This window comes from Sinohyriopsis cumingii, chromosome 18, assembly GCF_028554795.1.
Source record: "Sinohyriopsis cumingii isolate HCF-2022 chromosome 18, ASM2855479v2, whole genome shotgun sequence".
In the NCBI taxonomy this organism is placed as follows: domain Eukaryota; kingdom Metazoa; phylum Mollusca; class Bivalvia; order Unionida; family Unionidae; genus Sinohyriopsis; species Sinohyriopsis cumingii.
The window spans coordinates 356,798-382,713 of NC_142978.1; the positions used below are offsets into that span (position 1 = coordinate 356,798).

The following is a 25,916-nucleotide window of genomic DNA, read 5'->3' on the forward strand; positions in this document are numbered from 1 at the left end:
CAGGAAATTTAAAATTTGGCAGCGTGGCTTCCGTCAGCGAGTATGCAGTTAGAAATTTTTGTTTGTAGGGATTTGTTGTGTTATCAGTGTAATCAATTGTTGCCTGAATTACTCGCTGGTTAATATATTCCATGTCGGATACAAATTTAATATTTCAATCCGCGTAACGATTTCACTGCGTGAACTTGTTATATCAAAAAAATGTTCTTGGAAGCTCTGCCGTAGTCACTCTAGTTGTGTTTTATGTTCTTGATTAATGATTTTAAAATATTCAATAATTTGAAATAGGTCAAAAGTAATAGATTTAGTTTCTCCTCTAGGAATTCGTTCATAAATAAAAAACCACCGAATATAGTCCTTATTGTAGAAGCCAAACTCACTACCCAACGTTGCATTTTTTATATCGTGTAGAAGCTGTTTATACGATGGGTCAATTTCGTGGTATGACTTATTGTCAGTGACATAGACTTTTTAGGTTCTGGTGGTATTGGTGGCGTCGGTGGTGGATTTTGAGGCCATCCTAGCACTGTTGTGATCGAACTCTGATATATGTCCACGGCGTAGTCTGGGGTGCTTATTTCGATGGCAGAAGACAGCGTTGGCTCATGAACAGTTATTGTTATCTTTGATTCCTTTGTTGTGATATTTTTTATTCGACGTCGTAATTCTTCATTGATTTCTTCGATTTGATAAGACCCGGCTGGTATCCCAATAACGTTCCAGTCTGGTGTACCGTCGGGTTTATTTGTATATGCAAACACAAACGAATTATTTGCTGGTAATCCACCAAACGATTTTGATCTGATATTGGGCCAACTGTGATATACTCGTAATTGTGCTAAAGCGATCTCGTTTACTGGAATCGCAGTTGGAAAATTAATACTGAATTCTGGTTTAGTCGAGATTACTGTTATTGAAAAAGTTCGTTTTGGGCTTGTATTTGTGGCTATCTGTTGAAGTAATTCCGACATTGTTGTTATTTATCTTTTGTTGCTTCAAATGACCGGTGTAGTCTTCATACATCTTTGCCATTAGCGTAAATTCGAAATCTGATATTACTGTATCGTCGAGACTTGATGATATCAACGACGACAATTTTGAGTAGGCGCTCGTGGCCGCGTTGTTTAACTTTTCATATTCGTGCACTTTTGTTAGCGCGCATGAGGATATTTTTTTCGCGATAATATTAGCAACGCCTGCAATTTTCGTTGATGTTGAAACTGTAATTGTGACCGCGATTGCAGTTGCCACTGGTGTTAGCGCTGATAATAATACTCCCGTAGATGCAACTATCGCGGATACTGAATTCACTATTGTGTCTAGGATGATTACACGCCGCTTGTACTTTTTTACTTTTATTGTGCATTCGTTAATGGTATTTTTAACTCTGACTGCCATTCGCGTACTTGATCATATCTGTATTGTTGCGCATCTGTTGATGCTGCCATTTTTGGCTTCATTAATGCCATTTATTATATTACGCAGTAACCAATTGAGGTGTTTCAGCTACGAATTCCAAACACCACCAGTAAGATGCTGCGTTTAATTTCTTGTCGGCGGATTGCAGCATAAATGTTTCTTCGGTTCCGCTATTTAATATGATAGTCACAACCCCGGAAAACTTGTCAGTGGAATGTCGCCAGGGGTATGTTGTGAAAATTTCAAATTTTGCGGCACTGAACACAGACAGCATTTACACTCCAGTGACTGTTGCTGTATATTTGATGGTGTTGTTTTGTTTAGACCATGTTGCGAATCCAGATGATATCGTGTATACTATGTTGGCAATATGCCCGGGAATAACTCCAGATGAGATGTTAATCAACCGGTTTTGTTAACGATCTCAGGAATCCCACTTACGATATCCTGCTGTGTTTGTTTGACCGTGTCAATGTTGATCTTGATATCAGAAAGTTTCATATCGACGACGGGAGGAGTTGCAAAGAACTTATCTGTGGTCTCATCGGTTTTTCTAAAGTTTCTACGGAGATTTGTAAACGCGTTTACATGAACATCATACTCGGCCCGCAACGTGGATAATTTACCGTCAATGGCATCAACATGTTTTTTTGTCGCGGAATCTTCTGGGGGTGTTGGATCTCTTAACACGGTTATTTTGTTTCCGTTCATGCTGAGTTCACCTGTCATTGTGTCACCGGTCTTTTTTACACGTTCCCCTGCAGCTTTCTGCGTATCATCTCGCAGCGCCGCAATTGATATCAGTGAATCTCTGATTTTTCCGCTATCAGTGAACACAGGGATGTTACCCGGAGTAGCTCCAATAACCCTACGAATTATTTCATGCCATTTGATATCGCTGGTTTTTAGTTTTACGTGTCGGTCCTGAAAAATAATAACCTCATCTGGGTCTATTCCGGTCAGACTTAAAAGATTATCGATTTCATCTTTGGTTGCATATTTTGATAAATCTATATCGGTGCGCTTCACTTTTCTGTTGAGAAGAGATCTTCCATAAATATCAACCATTATGATAGGAAACTGTTTAAATCGACCCGTGGTATACTCGTGCACGACTTTGTGAGGTGGTTTGGGTGACGCTGATATCGCATCGAGAACATTTAATACTTCACGACCAATATCGGAGGATCGGTCAGTGTTTGTGTTGGTAGCGTTGAGTACCAAACTTTTGTCTTTGACAGGGGGATGTCTTTTGTATATTTGAGGAATTCAACTGGCGGTGCTAACCCATACGAATCAAAATAGATAATTCCACGTGGATCGATCGCGTAAGCAACCCAGTGAGTTCCTGGACCATTGCTGTTATCAAGATTAATAATTCCGGTTTCTGGATTATTCGGTTGTCGTGGTAACTGATGTCTCATAAAGATGCCTCTGAAATTTTTTATATTTAATTGCTTAACAGCAGCGAGTAAATCAAAATTTGACATCGGTAGAAAACCAGCGGTTTTTAAAACCGTTTCGGGTACCACGATGGCGTAGTTCCTGGAAGACTTAACCCGCGTCCTTTTTTTTCGTATCCATATCCTTTGGATCCACCAGTTGCTTTCTTTAATGACATTCCAGCAGCGGTTCCAGCAGCTCCTAACGCGGCGGCCTTAGCGACAACTGGGGCAGCATCAGCTATCAGTACTGGTATCGCGGCGAGAAGAGGAAAGATACCACCGGTTTCAATCATGTCCTTGACGGCTTTTGGAGCGAAATCAAGTTGGGTTCCAGTTTTTGCTTGCTTCGCTTTATTGAAATGTTTCAGTTGGGTTTTAGTCAGCGATACCTTGTTTGGACCACCATTAGCGATTTGATCATTTTTTAGGTGTTATCGTTACCCCAGATGCGCTCGCGTTTTTCGATTGTAATTTTTTCATCTGACCAGGAGTCAAAATGACATTAACGTGACTGTATGACATTTTATTTAATACGAGATTGATCTAATTGTCTACATGTTTTCTACTGGTGCATCAACGATTCTCATTCGACCACTAATACCTTCAAGTAACATGGCTTTGTCACTGGGTATGACCGCGATTGCTCTATAGGGGCCATAAACAATTGGAGGACCATCTGCAATTTTAGGTAGGGTGCCAACGCGAGCTCGGAAGTGTATATCAACGACAGATTGTTTGGATAAATAAATATGCTCCAGCGAAAAGTAATAAATTGGGTACAACTTTGTAAAATCAAACTGTGATATTTGCGTTCCAGTATCTATATTTGTGTTACGCGACAAGAATGTCAGCCAACGATGATATGCGCGCGCCACATGATTATTTGTAAAACTTAATATTATATATTCGGATGGTTTTTGTTGTCCATTTATTCTCAACGAGACCTCGGTAACGTCAAGTTTGTCAAATATCATATGAGACCATTCCTGATTATTCACCCGACGAATATCCTGCAACGCAATAAAAATATGTCGTGGCGCAGAAACACCTTGTTGTGATGCTTTATGCCAAGTAAATACATCTCTGGCAGAACGTTGAATGGTGTATGTGGTTACTGTAAACCACGATAGCAATAATTTACCACCTTGATTCATAAAAGAGAGTAATCATGGTTCTTCTGTGATCGATGGAGTTAATACCGGCATCCACAGTGAGAGTTTTGTTATGTTTACTTTACCAGCATGGCCAACTCTTCGCCAAATCGCATCATTGTCATCAGTTTTTCTTACGAGCACAACTGTGTGTTTAGCTCCAAAGGTGACCCTTCTAAAATCCCTGCAAAATCCAAAATGTGATTTAGTGGAATCGCGCATGAAAAACGTTTTTTTTTTATCTCCTGACAACATTGCTCGGCGTGTTGTAAATCCTAAGTTGTAAGTCGCGCTAGCATCTTTTATAATATCAAAAACACCACCTGGTCTAACTTCATGTTCAAAATCAACTGGTTGTGGATCAGATGCAGTATTTTGTGGTGTTAGCAACTTAATATACTGAAGATGGTCGGCGTTGTCGGTAATATCTTTAGCAAACATCATTGATGGACCAGCCGATCTTGTAAAGTCGTCAGAATATCTCGCTAGACCAATTATTGTTGTGGCAACATCGACATCATTTTGAATCGATTCGATATTTTTCCATCAATCATGTAGGTGGCGCTACTAAACAATGCCATAATCCCATTATTGACAAAACCAACTCGGTCATTGGCACCGTAGTTATTATCATCCGCCCTTACAAGTTCACCTTCTACTTCAAAAAACGCCTAACAAGGCAAAAAATATCTACTTGTATCATGAACTTGAAGTTCGATACGCCCTCGCTGATTTGGCTCTCGTGCGTCATAGGAATAAAATTGATAATAACGGACAGATTTATCTCGCTCGACCGGCTCATCAATGTTAAATGCTGAGTCGGATATAAGTTTGAACATTTTATACTACTGAGTATTTTTTTAAATGGTGACTATCGTCGTCGCACACGAAGTCCACTTCCTGCTATCAAATTTGCTGTTATATTTTTTTGTGCGTCGGATTCCTGATTTATTAACGCTGCTAGTCTCTGATTTGCAGCCTGATTTATTACCTTACTAACATCCGCGGACATAATTTCCGTACTTGGTAATTTCACCGGTCTGTGAGGTTTACGCATTAGTCGCGCTAGTCTTTCTTTGATTGCCGAGAGCGCCTTACCAGCAGCACCAACAATTGCACCAGGAGCTTTTTCACTAACAACATTAATGGCTTTCATCGATAATTGTTTTGCAAGAGGACCCACTTCTGGTGCCAATCCTGCAAATAATCTTTGAGTCACATCACCAAGTCCGTCTCCGTAAGTTGCTCTATAGATTGGTAATGGTGAGTTTACTGCTCTGATCTGCACAGGTGTATGTCTATTATATATGACCATGTTATGTTATTTGTTGTTATGTATCTAATCGCTGTGACTTTAGTCACTATAATAATCAGCAAGTTCATCGACGAGTTCTTTGTACACGTTAACATCCATAACACCGCCTTGAAATAATCGCCGACAGATATCAGCGGCTTCATTAATTATCTCCGGTGAGTTGTTTCCAGCGCGTTTTCCTCCGATGATAACTTCTAAATGCGACACATCATTGAAGATATTATCAGGACAGGGACTTCCAAAACCCTTGCCAGAACGCGGACTTTGTTCAAGGTCTCTCATATCCTCTCTATATTTTATATAATCGGGATCCGTTTTATCAAATTGTGATTTTGATAAGCCTTTGGAAGCAAGATATAATGCATTATTCCAAGATGTAGGTGTTATGACACTAGCATATTTAGGTTTTAGATAATTTTGGTCATAACCAAGTACAGCCATTTCGACTAATTTGTCCCGGTCAGCAAAAAGGCCACGAGCTTCTCCAGTGAAAAAATGGTGTACAGGGTATATTTCGAGTTGTTGCCGTGGAGACAGAGTCGGAACCTGTGGGGGTAAAGTCGGAGGCGGAGGCAGCGGAGGTACATCTATCTCTGCGTGTGGTACTGTTATTGCTTCTGGTGTCTTTTTGGGTGGTCTTCCTCGTCGTTTTTTTTTTCTTGTTGCAACGGCGGAGGACGTGAAAGGGAAGGTTCCTCCTGATGTTTCTTTCTTTTTTTTCACCCCTCTCTTTTTGTTTTTGTTCTCGTATTATTTTTTGCTGTTCCTGTTTTTCCGCCAGTTGCTGTTGACGCATCACTTTTTGCTGTTCTTGTTGTGCCGTATTAAATCTTTCCACGGCAACCAAATAGTATGGATAATTAAAACTTTTTTTTATCTATATACAACCAATCACTCCAAACACTACGGGGTATATTTTTAGAATATTCAGGTTTTAAAAAATCACCTCTGTGCTGATAACTAATGGCGGAAAATTTACCAAAGTCAGCGGCTTCGAGGGCAGATTCTGTGTTATATTTTTTAATTTCTTCTACACCCGCTTCAGTAAATCTTTTTCTAAGTTGTATATTTTTTGTAAGAGATTTTTTAACAGGTTGTGCAGCAGCGGGTTGTTCTCTTAATACTTGAATAAGACTTTTTCCTTCTTCCTCTGGTCCCCTAATAGCAGTTAAAACTTTTTCAGTAATTGCAGTGACAGGTCTAAATAACTCTTTTGCCTCAGCTGCGTACTCAGCTTGTGCTTCCTGTTGTGATTGCACATCTCTTTTAAACTTTTCCTTTACAGGGATATATTTTTTAAGTGCTTCTTCTCGCTCCCTAGCTAGTCTAATGTGTAGGATTCTGAGTGTACCATTATTTGGTATAGCAATTTTTAATTTATTTCCTCGATCGGGTTCGAACATTGGTTTTCGAAAAAGGACACAGGAAGCAGCAGGGAGGGCAATGACAACAAAACGCAGCAACGACGGCGACAATTGTGTTTACAACGAAGCGTCCTCGCGGTGTTTTAAAGGGTTTATTTCGGGATTTTTAACCTTCTAAAAGTTGTAGGATTCGCCTCCCCTACTACTAAGTTTACTGTGAAAAGTTTATGAAAATTGGATGCGAAATGTTGAAGTTATACAGTGCTGACGTTGTTCATTGTATATAGCAAATTATTTCCTTTTGCTACTCGGTTCAGCAAATTGATCCCCTATTGCTTAATAATGTTACAATTAAAACATAGCTGGAAGTGAAAATAATATATCAGCAGAATAAAGATCGCCCGCCTCTTATTTGCAAACCAATATTTCTAATATTCAAAGTCGTTACCACGGAAACAAACCCTATATAGATTGTAAAAATGAATTATTTGTATATACGGAAAATTTAACGAAAATTTGACGAGAAAGTCTGATGTTGTGGCAGTTCAGATTTGTACGTGCTATACAATGCTAACCTAAAGGTGTCAGAGCTGCTCCGACAAGCGAAGTGGGAAATTTTCGAACTGACTTAAATTACGCACAACTTGCACCAAAGCTAGCAATATTAGTGATCAGCGGACCATTATCAGACGCAAAAGCTGCTAAACTTAACAACCTTACTTACTTAGCTGTTTGCATACAAAACTGGAATGAAATTACCATTACCTTGTATTATATCAGAGTATCGATATTTTTAACAATCTTTTTTCTCTTCTATGATATAACTTGATCTCATTGGGGCCCTGAGTGGCAGAGTGGTCTAAAGCGTTCACCGTTACGGATCACTACCATCTCTCCTCTGTCTGCGTGGGTTCGAGTCTTGGGCTAGGCCAGTGTGGGTATGTGAGAAAACTTTCAAGTAGCTTCTCGTGGGTTAGTGGTTCTGTCCGGGGTTTTCCCGGGTTCTTCCTCCACCATTTATACTGGCAGCCATGTATAGCCTATCTTCTGCTGAAAATGGCGTTAAAACTATAACAACAACAAAATGATCTCATGAAAATTGGTAAGATCAACCAAAGTTATATCCTCTTGTTTTGGGGGGTAAAGTTTTGATATATTGATACGTATTTCAACTATTTTGATGGAATTTTGCCTTCGTGTACGTCAAGATGTCCTCTTTACTTTTGTTCTAAGTTTCAATGTCACTTTATTGCTTGAATGATGTGTGGACGTTATTAGCAGTCCATTGCAATTCTTCGCATGCTGTACGATTTATTGACATGTCACCGTCTGCCGAGAAATGGTTATTATGTGTACCTAATTTGCTGTATGCTACTGTGTAATAGTAACGCTGAATTTAATCTCCTAAAATTGCTACAAGCAATGTAAAATTTATAAACTTAATTCATCAGTCTCACTGATTCACGATTACGTTAATGATGAGGATGAGGATGAAGAGTATAAAATACTAGTACTGCCACTACTACTACTACTACTACTACTACAATAAATACTAATAAGATAATAAATTTCACCCACGAAAATCTCTTTGTTCCTTAAACTGTTTTATCTGTATATTTGTCACTGGAACCCATGTGAGTGCATTATATAATTGGTGTGTGTCTGTGTGTGTGTGTGTGTGATTTAGATTCTTAACGTAGCTTTAAGACTTTTTCAGTCATATGGCTACCATGTATATAGTGTGACAGTTTATAGTGATGTCTAGCACTGGAGCATCATGCCGCTGACATGTAGCATCACGTACCATCCAGTCACATTGTTCTGACACCAGGCAGATCAGTCCTAACACTAACCACATAATGCTGAGCGCCTAGCGAACCCAATTGGTAATATGTGTCATATTGCACATGTTCAGTGTGCAACGTTAGTGCATGTTTGTGTTGATATTTAACAAATCATACCCTGAGTGGATTGTAATGATCGTCTTTTACTGTACCTGAATCCGTAAGAAGTAAAGCCGGTATAGATTTTCCCCAAAAGTTGGCGTGATCGCTTCTCAAGAATTCTCTGAAATCACTTTCGCTTATGTGATTCAAGTCAGATAATGGAATCGGCAGCTTTTCAATCTGATAGACGGGATCAGAAAGTGACTGCCAGGCCTGAGAAAGAGCTTTGTCCAAGAATTTATCTTCGTCTTTACGGTAGATACTGTTAATATAGTCACCTTGAAAATTGTCTGCTACCAGGTCCTTGTAAAACGTACTGAAAACAGTTCTCACCTGCAATATAGGAATATAATTTATGTATTTAATAACATGTATAACTTGAATAACATATCTTAATTCCGTTCAGAGGACAAATATGTGATATGTGGTATAAATTAAATATGTGTATAGTAAGTACGCTATGTCAATGATATACCACTCGTTGTATAGATCTTCAGTTACAAGGAAACTCGGCAAGCCGCGTTTCTTTTTAATGAAAAATGTGTGTGTTATATATATATATATATATATATATATATATATATATATATATATATATATATATATATATATATATAGTATGTATCAATTTGTAATTTGTGACAGTTTAGATAAGATGTTTTAATTATTAAATCTCACTGGATGGAACAAAACGCATGTTTCCTTTTCTTCCATCGTTTCTTAGGCTCCAATTAGTAAAATGTTACTTATTATTACTTACTTATTATTGTATCTACAATACTTTGCATATAAACTATATCATTGCTTCCAGTAGATGGTTTTGATGAAGTCTGTAAAGACATTTCTTATGCAAAACTGAAGAGACTTAGTTTAGACAGTTTTTGGCTATGGTTTTGAAGCACTGTAATTAAACTATTTCACCTTTCAACCTATTCTTAAACTGAGATAAAGTTGTAAAAAGATATCTTATTATTTGCACTGGTTTAAACAATGTTTATGTGGACTGTATTTTTTCTCACAATAAATGAAAGCTGGTTCCAATAAACTTAAAAATATTCTAACTGGAAATGTAATTTTACAAAACAAGAACGATAACTGAGACTGGAACGTGGAAAACAATTTGTGAAACGTTCTAAAGAATTTAAAGATAATTAAAACAGACGCCCTAGAAGAATATCAAGGAGATTTAAAAGCTGAAAATATGTCAAATTGAAACAGGGAACTCTAACATCATTTACGAGGGTATTTAAAAAGTTTTTAATATAAATGCACTGTGCAGAAAAGTCATTATCAGTGAGCGGTACTCTCAAAATAATCCATATGCTTCTCTGCACACTGTCGCAGGCTGAGTACTCAGATATAACTTGATTTTTCTGATTCGCCTTAGGCAATAATTCATACTTTGGAAAACTGCACATAAGGCATCGTAGTTGCTTTCTCTCAATGAATCTTTGATAATGCGATTCAGCCAAAAATAACTAGGAGCTAGATTTGGGCTTTATGGAGGATGTAGCAAGTATAATAGTACACAACATCATTGTATCCAATATGTCAAGTTACGTAAATCAATATTGATTTTAGGTTACAAAAGATAAATGCAATTAAAAATTGTTTTATAAATGAAATTTAACCTTTCAAAGGCGTTCGAAAAATTTATGAAAAAAAATGTATCCACGTTTTTTTAACTTGGTTCTTCTTAACATAGTACCACTAGAGATGACTGTAGCAACTGCCAGTTTATGAGTTGCAGGAATATATACAAGATTTATCTCCCTTTAGCTTTCAGAGGGTTTATTTGAACTTGAGCCTTCTTGAAAAAGCTTAGAAACGAAACAAAAATCTAGTATAAATTAAAGTAAGAAGCACTTTGCGATCGTGTTAAAATGTTCTTTTAATTATTCAATGAATGACATGCTTGGATTTTGATGATGTCTCCATGGAACTGTCTCCTTCGTAACCGACCGCTCCGGAGGCCTAGTGGTTAGAGCGTCTGTCTCGGATGCGGTAGGTCGAAGGTTCTATCCCCGGCCGAGTCATACCAAAGACTTACAAAAATGGTACTAACGCTTGGCGCTCAGCATTCAGAGGTTAGTGTTAGGACTGGTCGGCTTGGTCTTAGGATAATACGACTGGGTGGGACATCATGCTCCATGTCTGCGGCATGATGCTCCAGTGCTAGACAACACTATAAACCGTTACACTGAAGACACCGTAGCTATATGACTGAAACATCGTTAAAGCTATGTTAAAAATTCAGATCACACACACACACACAAACACACACACACGCACTTATACGTAACTACCTTAGATCGTTATGTATGAAAACCTGTTTTATCGCTTGCTTGTGTCATGTAAGGACGCCTAATACCTTTCACGAAATATTGTGCACATTTTTCAACTTTGTAGTAATTGAACTATGAGTATGTCAGGGAGAAAGTTTTAGTGTTCTTTCTTCATCTTTGAATTACCTAAACATTATACGTGATAGTTGTCCCAGAGACTAATGCAAACTATCAGGAATAGTAATCCTCCCAGTTCTTCTAATTAAGCAAGGCAGTAAAATTGTTGGGTTTTTTTGGTACATTTTAATAAGTATGACGTTAAAGCATTTAGTTCTATAATTCATAGCAAACTAAAAATGCTCTTAAAATATTAGCTAAGAGGTAGCCTAATTTATGATAAATGCTTATGTTTAGATTCTTTACCAGCTATTCTAACATTACAGGTTCAAGGGAGTTTAAATTTTGCAAGTCTATACAATTATTTGACAATAACAGCAATCGAAGTTTAAGCAAATGCTTTAGAATTTTCAATGTAAATTCAAAGCTTGTAAACCCGTCTCAAATCATACATGTACTTTTTATTACAAGCTTTTAAACAACAAAACATATGTGAAGTTTAACATGTATCTATAATAATATTCATTTTTATTACTCTTCATATAGCCTGAAGATAAATTGTTAGGTATGGCATGTTTATTTAATTTATTTATTTCATTTCATTAATGTAAGAAGTTCGTGCTATCACTAACGAAATATCTCTTGTATAGTTGAATGTATTATGTCTATTTTGATACCCTTTGATGATGTTTACCTTTACATTTTGACCTTTTGTCCGAGGTCAGTATTGACTGATTTGTCGTTATGCCATACTTTAACCTTTGACATTTTTATCTTTACTCCAAAATGTAATCATATGTGATCCGGTGTTACTTATCACGATGTGATAAATGCTCTAACGTGATACCATAATCATACGCATCTATATTATATTAGACATAATTGCGAGTGTTTTGAGGTTCATAATTCGGCGGTCTACCAATAAAAACAAATTATGCCTTGCTATGAAACTTTGTAAATGGTTAGAGTTAGGTAAGTTAGGCCTAATATATACATATTAGCTATTTTGATTAATAATATAGAACGTAACGAAATATAATTCGATTTATTCAAGAATATAATTTTAAATTAGAAGTTAGTAACCTCTATTATTCATGCTTATGGTCAATTCGCCATTATAAAAGAAGTGATCGGCTACATTAATATTCTTTTTCTAACTTCCTGGTTTCCGTATCTTGATCGTGGTAGGACTTTCTTGTGCAGTATCCCTGATTAACTGATCATCTGGAGTTGTTGTTACCGTATTATCCATAGATATGCTTGTACGTTTGAGTTAATTGAAAATATAAAGTACGGCTAACTGGAGGTTTTGTATTTGTGCTGAATTAGTTTAAACTTAATCAGTATCCAAACTAATAAGCTACGTGTTTCTGCGTAAGTAAATAGGGAATAATTGGTTGATGCATCGAGTATGTACCAGATGAACACTAGAAGGGGTTTTATTATTTTATACTTTGTTTCATGATGCTAGGTTGTTGGAGTTAGAAAATCGAGTGACGAGTGCCTGAGCCAGGAACCATACTGTTTAGGAAAACATTAATCGGTGAAGGGTGTTTTTTTAAAAAAAAAATATTTTCACATTGGGTGTGGTTGGGTGGGGTATAATGTTAATTTTTAAGGTATCTCTTAGTGTCCAATATAATACAGCATTTACGAATCTTATTTCACTCGCCAACAATTTCTAATACTACAGTTCCCCACCAGACTTTTAATTCGTTCATTGGTAGGAATTGCTAAAGTCTGATCAATTTTTTCAGTTTGATTGTGTTGTTCAGATCATTAATACGTAAAATGAAGACCGTCCTGATAGATCTATTTATATTTCCATTTACATTTTAAAAAAATCTTGTTATCTGTCTATATTTTGTTTCTATTAAATTATTCTTCTATTGCTAAATTAACAATCAATCAGTACTAGCAAAGTTTTATAACTCACAGTTTAAAAAAAAACACTTTAAAGTCACTAACCGTATTTACAATCACTCGATCGTTTTGTAGTTGTTCATTATTCAAGTCGTTCTTTAAATTTTATCACTTTAAATAAATTCCTCTATAGAGCTTTTATCGCTCTGTATAAACATTGTTTTATGCGTGGTAAGAACTATGGAACATTTGTTATCCCACCTGGTCTGTTTTCTGTAGTTTGCAAAACCTTATAGCATTATCCAATGATTAATAAATGCGTCATGCGCACCCAAGATATTTTTTGTTTTAATAAATCCTTTTTTTTATGTATCACTTCTTTGCTAGCGGTCTTTCTGTGATATTCTGATTTCCAACTGTTAATTCAATATCTTTTATTTCTCTCATGCTTTAAAAATCATAAAATTTAAAATTATCGTCTTTTCAAGTGTGTCATATTAGGAAGCCATTCCTTTTGTATATGCTCGTTGATGGTAGCATATTTTATACAGGATGATCCTTCAGTTACGTGGTCGTTATTTAAGCCTAATTTAGTTTCTCTGAGACATTAGTACATAAAATGTTGTTGTTGTTGTTGTTGCTGTTGTGGGGTTTAACGCCATTTTTCAGCACACGATAGGCTATACATGGCGGCCAGTAGTGATGGTGGATGAAGAATCCAGGAAAACCCCGGAAAGAACCACCGACACACTAGAAGCTACTGGCAAGCTTTTTCACATACCCACATTGGCGGAATCCGAGTCTCGAACCCACGCAGACAGAGGTGAGATAGCAGTGATCCGTAACGGAGAGCGCTTTAGACCACTCGGCCACTCAGGGCCCCCGCATAAAATATACTTATTTCAGTAATGGCATAAACTTTAACACCTTTTTTCAAGGGGCGCATTCATTAAGAACAAAACAACCGCTACAGCTTTTGTCAGGAGTACAGTTAATAATGTTTTCGTTTAAAAATGGTCTCAGTCAGAGAGATGGTTTTCCGAAGAACACAGAGAGCTTAGATGTCACCAAACTGTACTCAATTTAGACAGACGTAATTCAAATTTAACCAAAAATTCACCGGTAACGCATCTCATGTAATTGTCTTTCAGTTCGTTATGTAACCTCTCCAAGTTATCAAATGGAGGAAATATGGCAATAAACGGTGTTACGGTGAAATTTAACATATCTAACAAAGAATCAGACATTTGCAACAGTCTTTAGCGTCTTCTCGATTTATTTCATCTTTGGAACGTTTTGTTTCCCATATGCACCAGTTATATTTCTGTTTGTTCCATTTGCGATAGCTATGTTTAGTTCATCTTTGTACGCATATGTATTTAAATTTTGTATTTAAGATTTCATGCACAATTTTTCTTTCCTAGGACAATCCATTCATATTGATATTGTGTGTTTTGATAATTGTATCGTTTATCAAGGGTGATTCCTTCTACAATAGGTATGCATGGTTTAACCCAAGCTTGTACCAATTACTGAACTTCTGTAATTTGTTCTTCTATCCAAAGATGCTACCCATTTGCATAACCATATCTATTTCTAACAGAGTAATGAAAGTTGTGTTTTGTGCCCTTGGATTGCATATGCGGATTAAGTCATCTTTATTGCTTTGGTTCAGAATCGAATGATAAAAGGAAAATTATGATGTCATAAAAGGACCGTTTCAATAGCGATACATTAAGTAGTTTTTTATGATTACGTGTAAATCTGGGGTAAACATTCCTGGATTATAGTGATATTCCAAAATTAGACATTTATATCACGTTAAACACAGTACTCTTGAACGCATGTCTATATTTAACAGCATGGCTGGAAACATTTACGGCAAACAGGCCATTGCTAGCTTCAATAGTACAGATGATGTTGCTATATATGTTTGGAATATGTTTAAAGTACGTATTTTAATATTCATTAGTACGATATATAGTTTGAAACTGCAGATCTATACAAAAGTGTTAGATACTAGCCATGTATACATTTGTTGCTTTGTGCGTTTAAAAATATTTTAATACGGCAAGCTGATATTTCGTTCTGTGGCCATTGGTAAACCAGGTCATGACCTACCTATTATGCACGCATGTTCAACATTATTATATATTCTACGGTTAATTACAGAGAGAAATATTGTACCAAGATCGCGGCTGTCTTCCATATGAGCGACAACTGCTTTGATTATGCATATATCCGTTTTGTATTTAGATTCAGAGAGCCGAGTTTCCAGCTTTCAAAAATCAGTGTTGAATCCAATGGAAAAATTAAAAGATAAATATAAAATTCAATCAAATATAATATTTATAACATTTCTTAAACAACGAGACCAGGCCCACTTTCTTCGCCATCCTTTTGCAACTGATCGGTATAGTTCGAATCGATCAAACATGACAGTTTGCTGGTGTGAAGTAGAGGTTATGCATGTTGCTAATGATGAATGAAACTTGGATCGTACAGGACTGACTATTTAGTCAAGATTACAAGTAAAAGTGATAACTGGAGAGAATACAAATTCTGACTCGTGGTAAGACACACACACACACACATACACACACGCTCACTCAAAGAGGCAAACTCAAATAATGTTTTGCATAAAGCATCTGGAATATGATCGAAAGACTTATCTTCATCACACAGAGTTTTTACGAGAGAACGTAGTCGAGCGTTCGTGAAACTGTCATTGAAATAACTGTATATATTCCTATTCTGACATACTCACACATTGCGTATGCAAGAATTTGTCTTTCTTTCTGTGCCTAATTTTAAAGTTAAAATAATACGTTTAAAGATAATAAAATTGTGGGCCTTTGTTTTATAGACAAGGAACTTCACATCTATACAATACTGATAAATGATTTTCAGAGATCACATAATTGTTATTGTTCTTATATTGTTTCAACTTAAAAATGAGGGCATGTGTTTATGTCATATTTATATATGAACAATGAAAATTCCAGCATGACATCCGTTAAGTCCTATTAATTTGCATTTCTCTTTTATTTGCTTATCTATGGTATTTTAGTCTTAACTACTACATTTTCTGGTTTTCCTTATTACTGTTCAGGTTTTTTTACTAACTGCTTTCGAAGTTTTAAATGTTTTCATTACCTTTGTATTTAACCTATAAATTTGGCTTACTTTTTGAAATTTGCACTTTATTTAATCCTTGATATGCTCTTAACGGTGTAATTTGAGAGATTCTTTTGTCTTTCCCTTTCCTTAACAATATTCAGTTAATCTGTTACTTTTGTGCATTGCTCATTTGTTTGTATGTGTTTTCGAATGTTTCTTTGAAGGAATGAAATTCTTTTTGGTACCTTGTTAGTTATCATTTGCAGAGGACAATATTTATAAGATATAAGCATACATTTTATCTAGAAGTAAGCCTTGTCAATATAAATTATGTTGCCTAACTCTCATTGCTTTTCTTGCAATGGTTTATGCATCAACGAACGTGCATGTGTTGTTCGAATGATTGAAAGTAGCGTTGTTTTCTTTGTTCATTTGAGTTTTTATGTGACAAGATTAATTGGTTGTTCGAGATCGTTAGTGACATATAGTTTTAATTCATCTATGATAAACATTGTACTAGAAACAGTAAAAAGCATAGATGCATCTTCTTATGACCAGGATCCAAATATATAAATTAAGTATGTAATATAAATGATCGAAGTTGGAACGTTTTAAAAAGGAAGATGCTATATACATACAAGATGTAGAAATACATGCCTCGTCAAAGCTATAATTAGAACAAGCTTAATAATAGACGGGGTGCATACGAAGATATCACCTAGTTTGTGTAACGTTAATGCAGAATGGAAGTAACTAAATTAGACTACATTTAGATTCATTATCCATGCGATTATACAGGTAACTCTTAGGCAATAAGGACCAATCAAACAGGGTTGTTTCCTTGTGTGCTTTTCAGTAGATTAAACGTTTACGTTAAATTTAGCATGGAATAGTAAGAGGAATACAATCCATTATATATCTCTCCATCATTTTTTCTTGTTGAAGTCTTTACTTTGCATCCCATTCTTCTCTAAGGTAGTCTGTTGGATGACTCCCAAACATCCACATCCAGAGTTTATTTGCAGTAAACTATATCGCTAAGAAGTAACTAACTTAAGTTACGAAGTTATTGATTTCTTCATGAACGGAATGACAACGGTTCAATCGTGCACCTGAATTTTATTAGAAAGAACATTTGAGATCCAACCAGGTCTCAAAAACGCACAAGATCGGGTTTATATTTTTCCCATATTCCAGTAATGAGAAAGTTTCTATTTCCGTCGCGGTGCAATGGTATTCAAACTAATCGTGCCTAGTTGCTCACTATAATGAAGTACGCGTAGAATAACAATTAGGGTACCATACTACAACAGGAACAAGATATTTACCTTATCCACTGTTAAGCTGGGAGGAAACATCTGAGAATGCGCACTAGTGTTATAGTTCATGATGCTGTCCAAGACATAGAACCCGTGTAGTTTCACCTGTTGTGCATAACTCGATGGATCGGCGCTGTAATTAGTGACTAGGAATTGAGGCAGCCATTCCTCAACAAAATGTCTACTTCCCTTATAATCCTCTGGAGGAAAATAGGAATACAAGCATGATATTACATTGGAAACTAATTAAATTAAGCCAATCAGTCATGTGGAAATAAACATCAAGCTAGGATCAGAACAATGTTTGTAAACAATTCGATAAGGATGCATTGTCTGAATGTATGAATAGATCGGTATTGAAAGGTAGCAGGTTGGAATGAAGGGATAGGCAAGCTGATGGGTATTCAAAATGTAGGACGGTGGATGGTGAATAGATCGTGTTTTCAAATTATGAATTTGAAGCATTATGCAATTTGTTCCTTATAACAGTAATATGTAAATATGTATGAGTGACATAACACGTATAAGTTTTGCTAGAATATCAACTGTACTGAGAAAAGAAACTACGATATCCCTTTATTTTTTTTGCCGTTCTTCATGGCGGCAAATTTGAAGTACTTAATTAATGCTTCTCCTCTGCTTGCACGAATATAAGTTAATTTTTGTATGGCAGTTGCTGTAGTAGCCTGATGTTTGGATTCAGGTACATGCACACTTAAAGCATTATAGGCAGATCTTATTCTATTATTAATTTACTCTACTTACAGTTAATACTAATTATGTGTCGCCTCTTTGGGGACGAAGTTAGAATCATTATTTCAACATTTTTTTTATATATTTATGAACAACTTAAATAGGCTCATCAATATGCGCACAACACAGCCATTACTAGTACAAACTTAGGCTGTACTAGAAATATTTACTCCGTTGCATATACACATATCAGCAGTTGGTTTCCGGCCACTAACAACACAGCTCAGACAATTGAATAGCTTGGATTAAATATCTTACTGAAATTAACAATGATATATCTTTACTATTATTCAACTATGCTTTTTACGTTCTCTGTACATATAAAAACACTATATGTATATATTATCACGAACAAACCACAATATGCAAATACATACAAACATATATAAGGAAGAAGATCAACAACAGGAGTTTTTGTAATTGTTTGATGTCCTGCAAGCAAATGGTCCTGGCTATCTGTAGCGACTAATCAATACAGCATGCCCCTCCTACATATCAGCATTTTAAATTCTTCAAAATATCAACACTGGCTTCTCTAAATTAAGTCATTAAATACACTAGCTGCTTAAGATATGTAATGAAAAGGAATTTTTATATTAAAAAACATTTTACTTGTTATATGGGGAAATGTATCAAAGTGTCAACGTTTTCACTATTTGACAGTTCTTGGTTTAGGACAAACAATAGGTGGACAAATTATTAGGTAATGCTGCAATAGGAGACTTTCATATTGATTGGTAAACAGTCCATGCGCAGCATTGACAAGACACAGCTGAATGACAACGAATGTTTGCAGGATAGGTGTCTACATTTTAGATCATCCTATTATTTAAATGATGTTTGGACAGCCAACATTAAGCTGTGCTCATTACCTTCCTCCAAATCAAAAGAGACAAATACAGCAGTATTATGTCTATCCAGGGCCCTTGCTCTCTTTGCCACCTCCAGCATGGCCACCAACCCAGATCCATTGTCATCAACACCTAAGTAAAGGAAATATATAACCAGAATGTAATGAATGGTTGAATGGTGTGCCTCACTGAAAATTTATATAATGAATGATTGAATGGAAGGCCTCATTGCATATTTATATAATGAATGGTTGAATGGTATGCCCCATTGAAAATTTATATAATGAATGATTGAATGGAAGGCCTCATTGCATATTTATATAATGAATGGTTGAATGGTATGCCCCATTGAAAATTTATATAATGAATGGTTGAATGGTATGCCCCATTGAAAATTTATATAATGAATGGTTGAATGGTATGCCCCATTGAAAATTTATATAATGAATGGTTGAATGGCATGCCCCATTGAAAATTTATATAGTAGCCAGAAACTACTGTCAATGACAAGTATCATGCAAAAATCAAATTCAGACTCCAGTAACCATGGTATATAAATCTTTTCAACTTTTCTAACAATATTTCTCTTCTGGAATATTTTATGTTCACATTTCAAGAACTTAACGTTCAATCAACAACGATATAGTCATCAATGTGATGCAATACCAATAAATTACATGCATACACACATGTACTATAAGAGGAATGCAAAATAAAACAATACAACACTGTTTTTCCCTATGACGTCAATGTAGAGGAACTACCATGAGTTCATAAAACCTGATAATAGTTTTCTTTTCGCTTCCTATTTTAAATTATGTTTCAGCATCTTTGCTTCAGAAAATAATATTATTTTCTGTCCTTTGAAGTAAGACTTTACCGGGCGAAAATCGCGGACTTCAAGTAACACAGGGTTGATAGTTAGTCTTAGAAACATTTTCACACATCAGTAGTTGCATTGATTAGTCACTACAGGTAAGGCCTCGTATACATGCATTTCACTTAATCTAATTGCTATACTTATTCGTATGTACAAAATGCAAAGTTCACCTTTTGACCTTTTGAACTTAACCGCTCAGAATATGTTGTGTATGTTACTAATACAGATGGGTTTTACTTTAAAGCCCCAAAGTTGCAGTTACTTGAAATGATAGTAGTATGATGAATTATCTGAGAATTACTGATCTTGAAATATACTGGTCCTAAATATCGTTGGGTTCCATCCAAACTAGATACTATCGACGTTTCGTCACCTTATGAGACTATAATTTCTCCCGTGAGCAGTGGAACTTGGCCATATTGCACATGCGTACCAATGAATCTAATGCTAATCGACGAAATCCGTGGGTCAACGGATTTCAGTCGAAAACTGAAGCACAAAACTTGATAAAGTCGCCATTGTAAACTTAAGAATCCAACACTACGCTATGTCGGATACGGTAATTGATCTTTGTATGATACGCTATTCTCAATACAATGCAGTACTCAGCCTAGCTTTTGCGAGAAGTTTTTCTCTACCAGTTGGAAGGGAAATCCACAAGAATATGTATTAAGTCTGTACGAGCTTAAGCCAAATGAAAACCATAACACAAACCTTAAACATGAACTATAGGCCATGATATTCATTTGTTGTATGGGCATATCACTATTGATAATGCGTAGAGTTTTATATAGTTTCATACTTTTGTCATGAACATAGCATAAAAATACATTTTAGAAACAAATAAATTTACTAACATGAATTCAGTGTGAGATGTAGATAGCATTAACATGCTTTCAGGATAAAGCTGCAGTACTAGTTAAAATGCATCCGTTAATAAGTGTGGAAATTTCAGGTATAACAATATGATAAGTGTTGCAACAACAAAACCATGAGCCAGAACCAAGAAACTAAACGTAGAATGTATAAATAATGTACAACATCTTCCCCCCCCCCCTTAGCCCACTTCTCAGAAGGTAGGCGATATGTAGCTCGCTCCAGAATGTGGATAAGATAAGGAATGTTTGAGATACAGTGAGGTCATACATATGTATACGATTTTACGCCTTCAATGTCTCTGACTCTGACACCAACACTTTGAATATTTCAATAATTGTCATCTACATCATGGGGCAAGCTTGAAGTAGTTTCTTAAGTAGTTGCTTAATTGAGGAACAAATCTATTTACAACTTTTCTTTATTAAGAAAAGAATATCAAAGGTAAATAATGAAATTCTCTGGAACTGAATGGTTCTCGTTATGAACAATCTCAACGTTGCAAAAGAAATTTCTCACCTTATCTGCTAGAAAACATAATATGCTGCAAATTAATATAGTGGGTCTACGAAAGATTTCCATGATCTTCTATGTAGACATTAGAGGTTGCCGTAGGTCCAGCAAAGCATATTCTAACTTATACCTTAGCATTTGACGCTGTACATGGTATAGGAAAGTTTGTCTTTAGCCTACATGTAGGCATTTGATGCTGTAGTGTGCATAGGAAAGCTTTCAATTAAATATATATATGTAGACATGATATGTAGATATGTGTGCGTGTGTGTGGTTCAAGTCCTACTTGGTCAACAGGACACAAATTGTGTCTGCAAATGGAATACTCTCCAGCCCAGTTAATCTATGTTTTGGTGTTCCACAGGGGTCTGTTCTTGGACCTGTTCTCTTCATTCTATACACTCAGCCGCTCTCAAGTGTCATATATCATCATCCAGTGTCTCACCAATTGTACGCTGACGACACCAAAATATACAAATCTAGCCAACTAACTGAAGTTGATGCTACCATCCAAGGTGTAAGGAGGTGCATTTCTGATGTGAAATCATGGATGACATGTAACAAGCTGCAGATGAATGATGATAAAAATGAGGCCGTTCTGATCAAAACACAAATACGTTCTCAGTCACATCCTTTACCTCAAACAAAAAATATCAGTAACACCAACATTAAGTTCAGACAGTCAGTACGAAACTTAGGTGTCACTCTTGACAGTACTCTCACGTTGCACCAACATGTCATGAACATATGCAAGGCCGCATATCTTGAGCTGAGACGCATCAGCTCCATTCGCAAATATCTTTCAGTTGATACCACTAAAACCATGTTCATTAGTACTTTCAAGACTGGACTATTGTAACTCAGTTCTGTCTGGTTCATCTCAATATCTCCTTCAGAAACTTCAAAAAGTTCAAAACACACCTGCTTGGATGATACTTAGAGTACCACGATCAGAGCATACCTCCCCGCTGCTCTGTACCCTACACTGGCCATCCATTCGATCCAGGATCAAACACAAAATTTGTTCTGTGTGCTACGTTTCACTGACGGACTCCAGTCCATTATACCTATCCGACCTCAACCATGTGTACACACCAGCAAGATACTTATGCTCCTCTTCTGACAACCGCATACTCATTATTCCCACTACGAAAACGAAGTCACATGGACAATGTTCTTTTGCATACCAGGTCCCAGCAACGTGGAATAAAGTACCCACTAAACTTAGACACAAAGACACAGTGATCCCGTTCAAGAGTGCTCTTAAAACTCACTTTTTTCGACTAAAAGATCAAACTTAAAGACCTAATAATGGTCCGTCCTTAAATATTTTGAGCATGTTCTTTTATGTTTTCTAATTTCATCGTGTTAGTTTTTTTAAAAATAATATCATTATATATGTGTATTTATGTTTTTGTCTAATATTGTAAATCGCTTAGAGCTTCTAAAGATTAGACGGTCTACAAAGTCCTCATTATTATTATATATATATATATATATATATATATATATATATATATATATATATATATATATATATATATATATATATATATATATATATATATATATATGTGTGTGTGTGTGTGTGTGTGTGTGTGTGTGTGTGTTTCCACTAAATATACGTAGTCATTTGCGGTTTTAAAAGTACTCTACTAACATATACGCAGGTATCTGAGGCTGTCGTGGGCACATGAAACCTTCTCAGTAGAGTATATTTAAGCATTTGAGGCTATAGTGGGTCTAGGATAAGTTTCCATTAGAGTATATGTCGGCATTTTAGGAGAATACCATGTCATGTTCTATTCAAATCTATTGGTAGTTGGAACTATAGGTATGGGACAATGTTCAGTCTGTCAGAAGCAAAGCCTCCACATTCATATCTCACGGGAGTGTGCGCACTAAAGCATTTATTTAAATTTGTGATAATTTACACAGTGTTGCATTTAGGTTTGTCACATCTGACATGTTCATTATGGTCTATACTAAAGCAATACCTGGGGAATTTCTGACGGTGTCATAATGTGCACCAATCCCTGCAATTCTGTCCTTGAAAGTACCAAACCGTTTTCCTTTCAATATCCCAATAATATTAGAACCCTTTTTAGACCCCTTTGTCTGAAAAAGAGAGTGATAAATATATTTTCATCAAACGCAATTTGCTAATTCAAGTACAAAGGAAACAAATGAATCACTTCAGTTAATCTTTCTAATGTTAAAGGTTACATATTTTACTGTCCACAAGAAAAGTGGTAGTTCATGCTACACATAGATGGACTGCAAATAACGCAGAGTACAGTCCTTTGGTTGGTGGTAAATGTCAATTTTCTCAAGAGTGGAGTGGGAAATGAGTAAGGGAATGTTGTTGTTGTTGTTGGGTTTCGCATCATTTTTCAGCACACGATACATGGCGGCCAGTATTAATGGTGGAGGAAGAACCCGGGAAAACCCCCAAAAGAACCATCAACCCACGAAAAGCTACTGGCAAGCTTTCGCACATACCCACATTAGCCGAATCCGAGACTCGAACCCGCGCAGACAGATGTGAGATGACAGTGATCCGTAACGGAGAGCGCTTTAGACCACTCGGCCACTCGAGGCCCCAGTAAAGGAATGAAGACAAAGTAAAGTAAAGAGAAATGCAGAAAGAGAGGGCAGGTAGGAAAAGAAGTGAAGGGGCTATTGTTTGTGTGTGTGTGTGTGTGTGTGTATGTGCGTGCGTGTGTTTGTGTGAGAGAGCGAGAGAGATGGTATAAAACTGAGTGATGTAACAAAAATACAAACATTGTCAGTTGTTGTAAAATTGTGGAATTCAGTATGAAGACCAAATCGGCGAAACTCTTCGTAAATGAATGTTCTTGCCATCTCCTTGTACGTTGGATTTGTTTCATGATGGCGGACGTTGGAGAAATGCTCTTGTATCGTGGTATTCATGTAGGTGATGTCGGCGGCATGGCATAATGTCACCGTGGAAAGTAAAGTAAGGAAATATATACTGATACAGGATGACCACATGTGGATATCTCCTATCGTGGGAAGAGGTACAGACTCATATAAATGTAGTACAACACTGTATCTCCCTCTAAAACGTCCTAGTCTCTTCAAGCTCTTAAAATTCTCTTTACACGCTGATATTGAGATTACAATGTATTAATAATAGCAGCATTCAATTATAAAATGTGTACACGGTCTATACAAGGTTTAAGTGATTCCAAAATAGTATAAGATGAGATTTAGTTACTGGATCGGCAATCGATTATGTAGTCTAAACATGGATGTTTATATTCGCGAAAAGGTTACATCGATCTGCTTTAGTCCAGCGCGTTAGTGATATTTATTTGTGCAGTACTCACAATGTGTGCCACATATAAGTCGCGGATCTGAATTCAATTCTTAGTATGGAGTAAGTAACACTTATCTAATCTGTATGATCATAATATTCTACATTTAATTTCATTACTTAATTCTAACTATGGGAACTGAGGAACTGAGTGTTATTGAAATAATCCAGCTAGATTTGCAAGAAATTAAATCGACTGTGAAAGGAGTTGTTACTAAGGAAGATATCAATGTATTAGTAATAAGAGAAGAATTACGACCGGTTGCATCAGAAATGGTGTCTCATCTGCTTATCGAAACGAAAACTGAGTTGAAAAGAAAACTGAAACAGGAAATAAAATAGAGAGTGGAAAAATGGCAAGAAAGGAAGTCTTAAGTGATTAAACGTGAACAATTGAAAGAAACGTTATAAAATAGAGACAGAGAATGTGAATGTGAATGTAAATTTTGAAAGCAAAATCACAGCACACTGGGAAAACAAGGCAATGCAAAAAGCTAATCTAAATGAACAAATGAACAATACTCCAGAAATAAACGTGAACATATTTAGCCTGGCAGAAACACAAAATTACAATTTAAAGACCAAATGTGGCTAAGTTAGTCAAATAACCTAGAAACAAAGACATGGATCAGAGAGGCATGCTCGCTATCGATATAATCCCTGGACCCACGGGAGTACCAAAGCCAGTAATAATGAATCTTCGATATAATCCCTGGACCCACAGGAGTACCAAAGACAGTAATAATGAATCTTCTAAATTATGTGGCCAACATGGACTTATTGAAGGAAAGAAGGATATTGAAAGTAAACCATTTAATAAGAATGGCTGAAGTTACCGAACTAAACATTCGTCTCATTCACAGGCTTTCCAAGCATAACTGATATTTGAATTACGGGGTCTATGCCAAAACTAAAGGAGAGCGAAGACTTAGATTTGATCTGTTTGATGACATTGATGAAGCGATTAATTCCAAATCACAGATCAAATATGTATGATTAAAATGTATCATTGGATATTTTTCCCTCAGCACTACTTATCAATAAGATCAGAAAACTGATGTGTACAGTATATCATATATGCGATGATTGCGCTGTGAGTTATATATATCTAATTCATACATTGTGAAAATAACCTGTCATAATTATTATAAATATCATAATATACAATTGTAGTAACCACATATTTAAACAAAGGTGTATGCTGTTATGTGTGTATCAGCTAACATTCAGAGGATTCATGTTTCTTTGTTTCTTCGTTCATTTCGATCAGCATGATTGCTTTCCTTCCACATTGTTATGTATCCTGTACCTCCTTATTTATGGGGAAAAGGTAGATCATGATAAGGTGCTGACGCTTGC

General features: G+C 36.1%; 1 protein-coding gene across 1 annotated transcript in view; it reads right to left on the minus strand.

Annotated features, from left to right (window-relative positions):
• LOC149775942 (uncharacterized) overlaps nt 1-24,302 on the minus strand; it is a 41,192-nt gene extending 16,890 nt beyond the window's left edge. Inside the window, exons 1-5 of the mRNA XM_089941830.1 lie at nt 24,002-24,302; nt 23,215-23,335; nt 18,970-19,080; nt 17,354-17,544; nt 8,691-8,973 (exon numbers count right to left, since the gene is read on the minus strand). Of these exons, the coding sequence (XP_089797956.1) occupies nt 8,691-8,973; nt 17,354-17,544; nt 18,970-19,080; nt 23,215-23,335; nt 24,002-24,232 (937 nt within the window). The 5' untranslated portion in view covers nt 24,233-24,302. The remainder of the gene's footprint in view (nt 1-8,690; nt 8,974-17,353; nt 17,545-18,969; nt 19,081-23,214; nt 23,336-24,001) is intronic.
• Nucleotides 24,303-25,916: the final 1,614 nt, after the last annotated feature.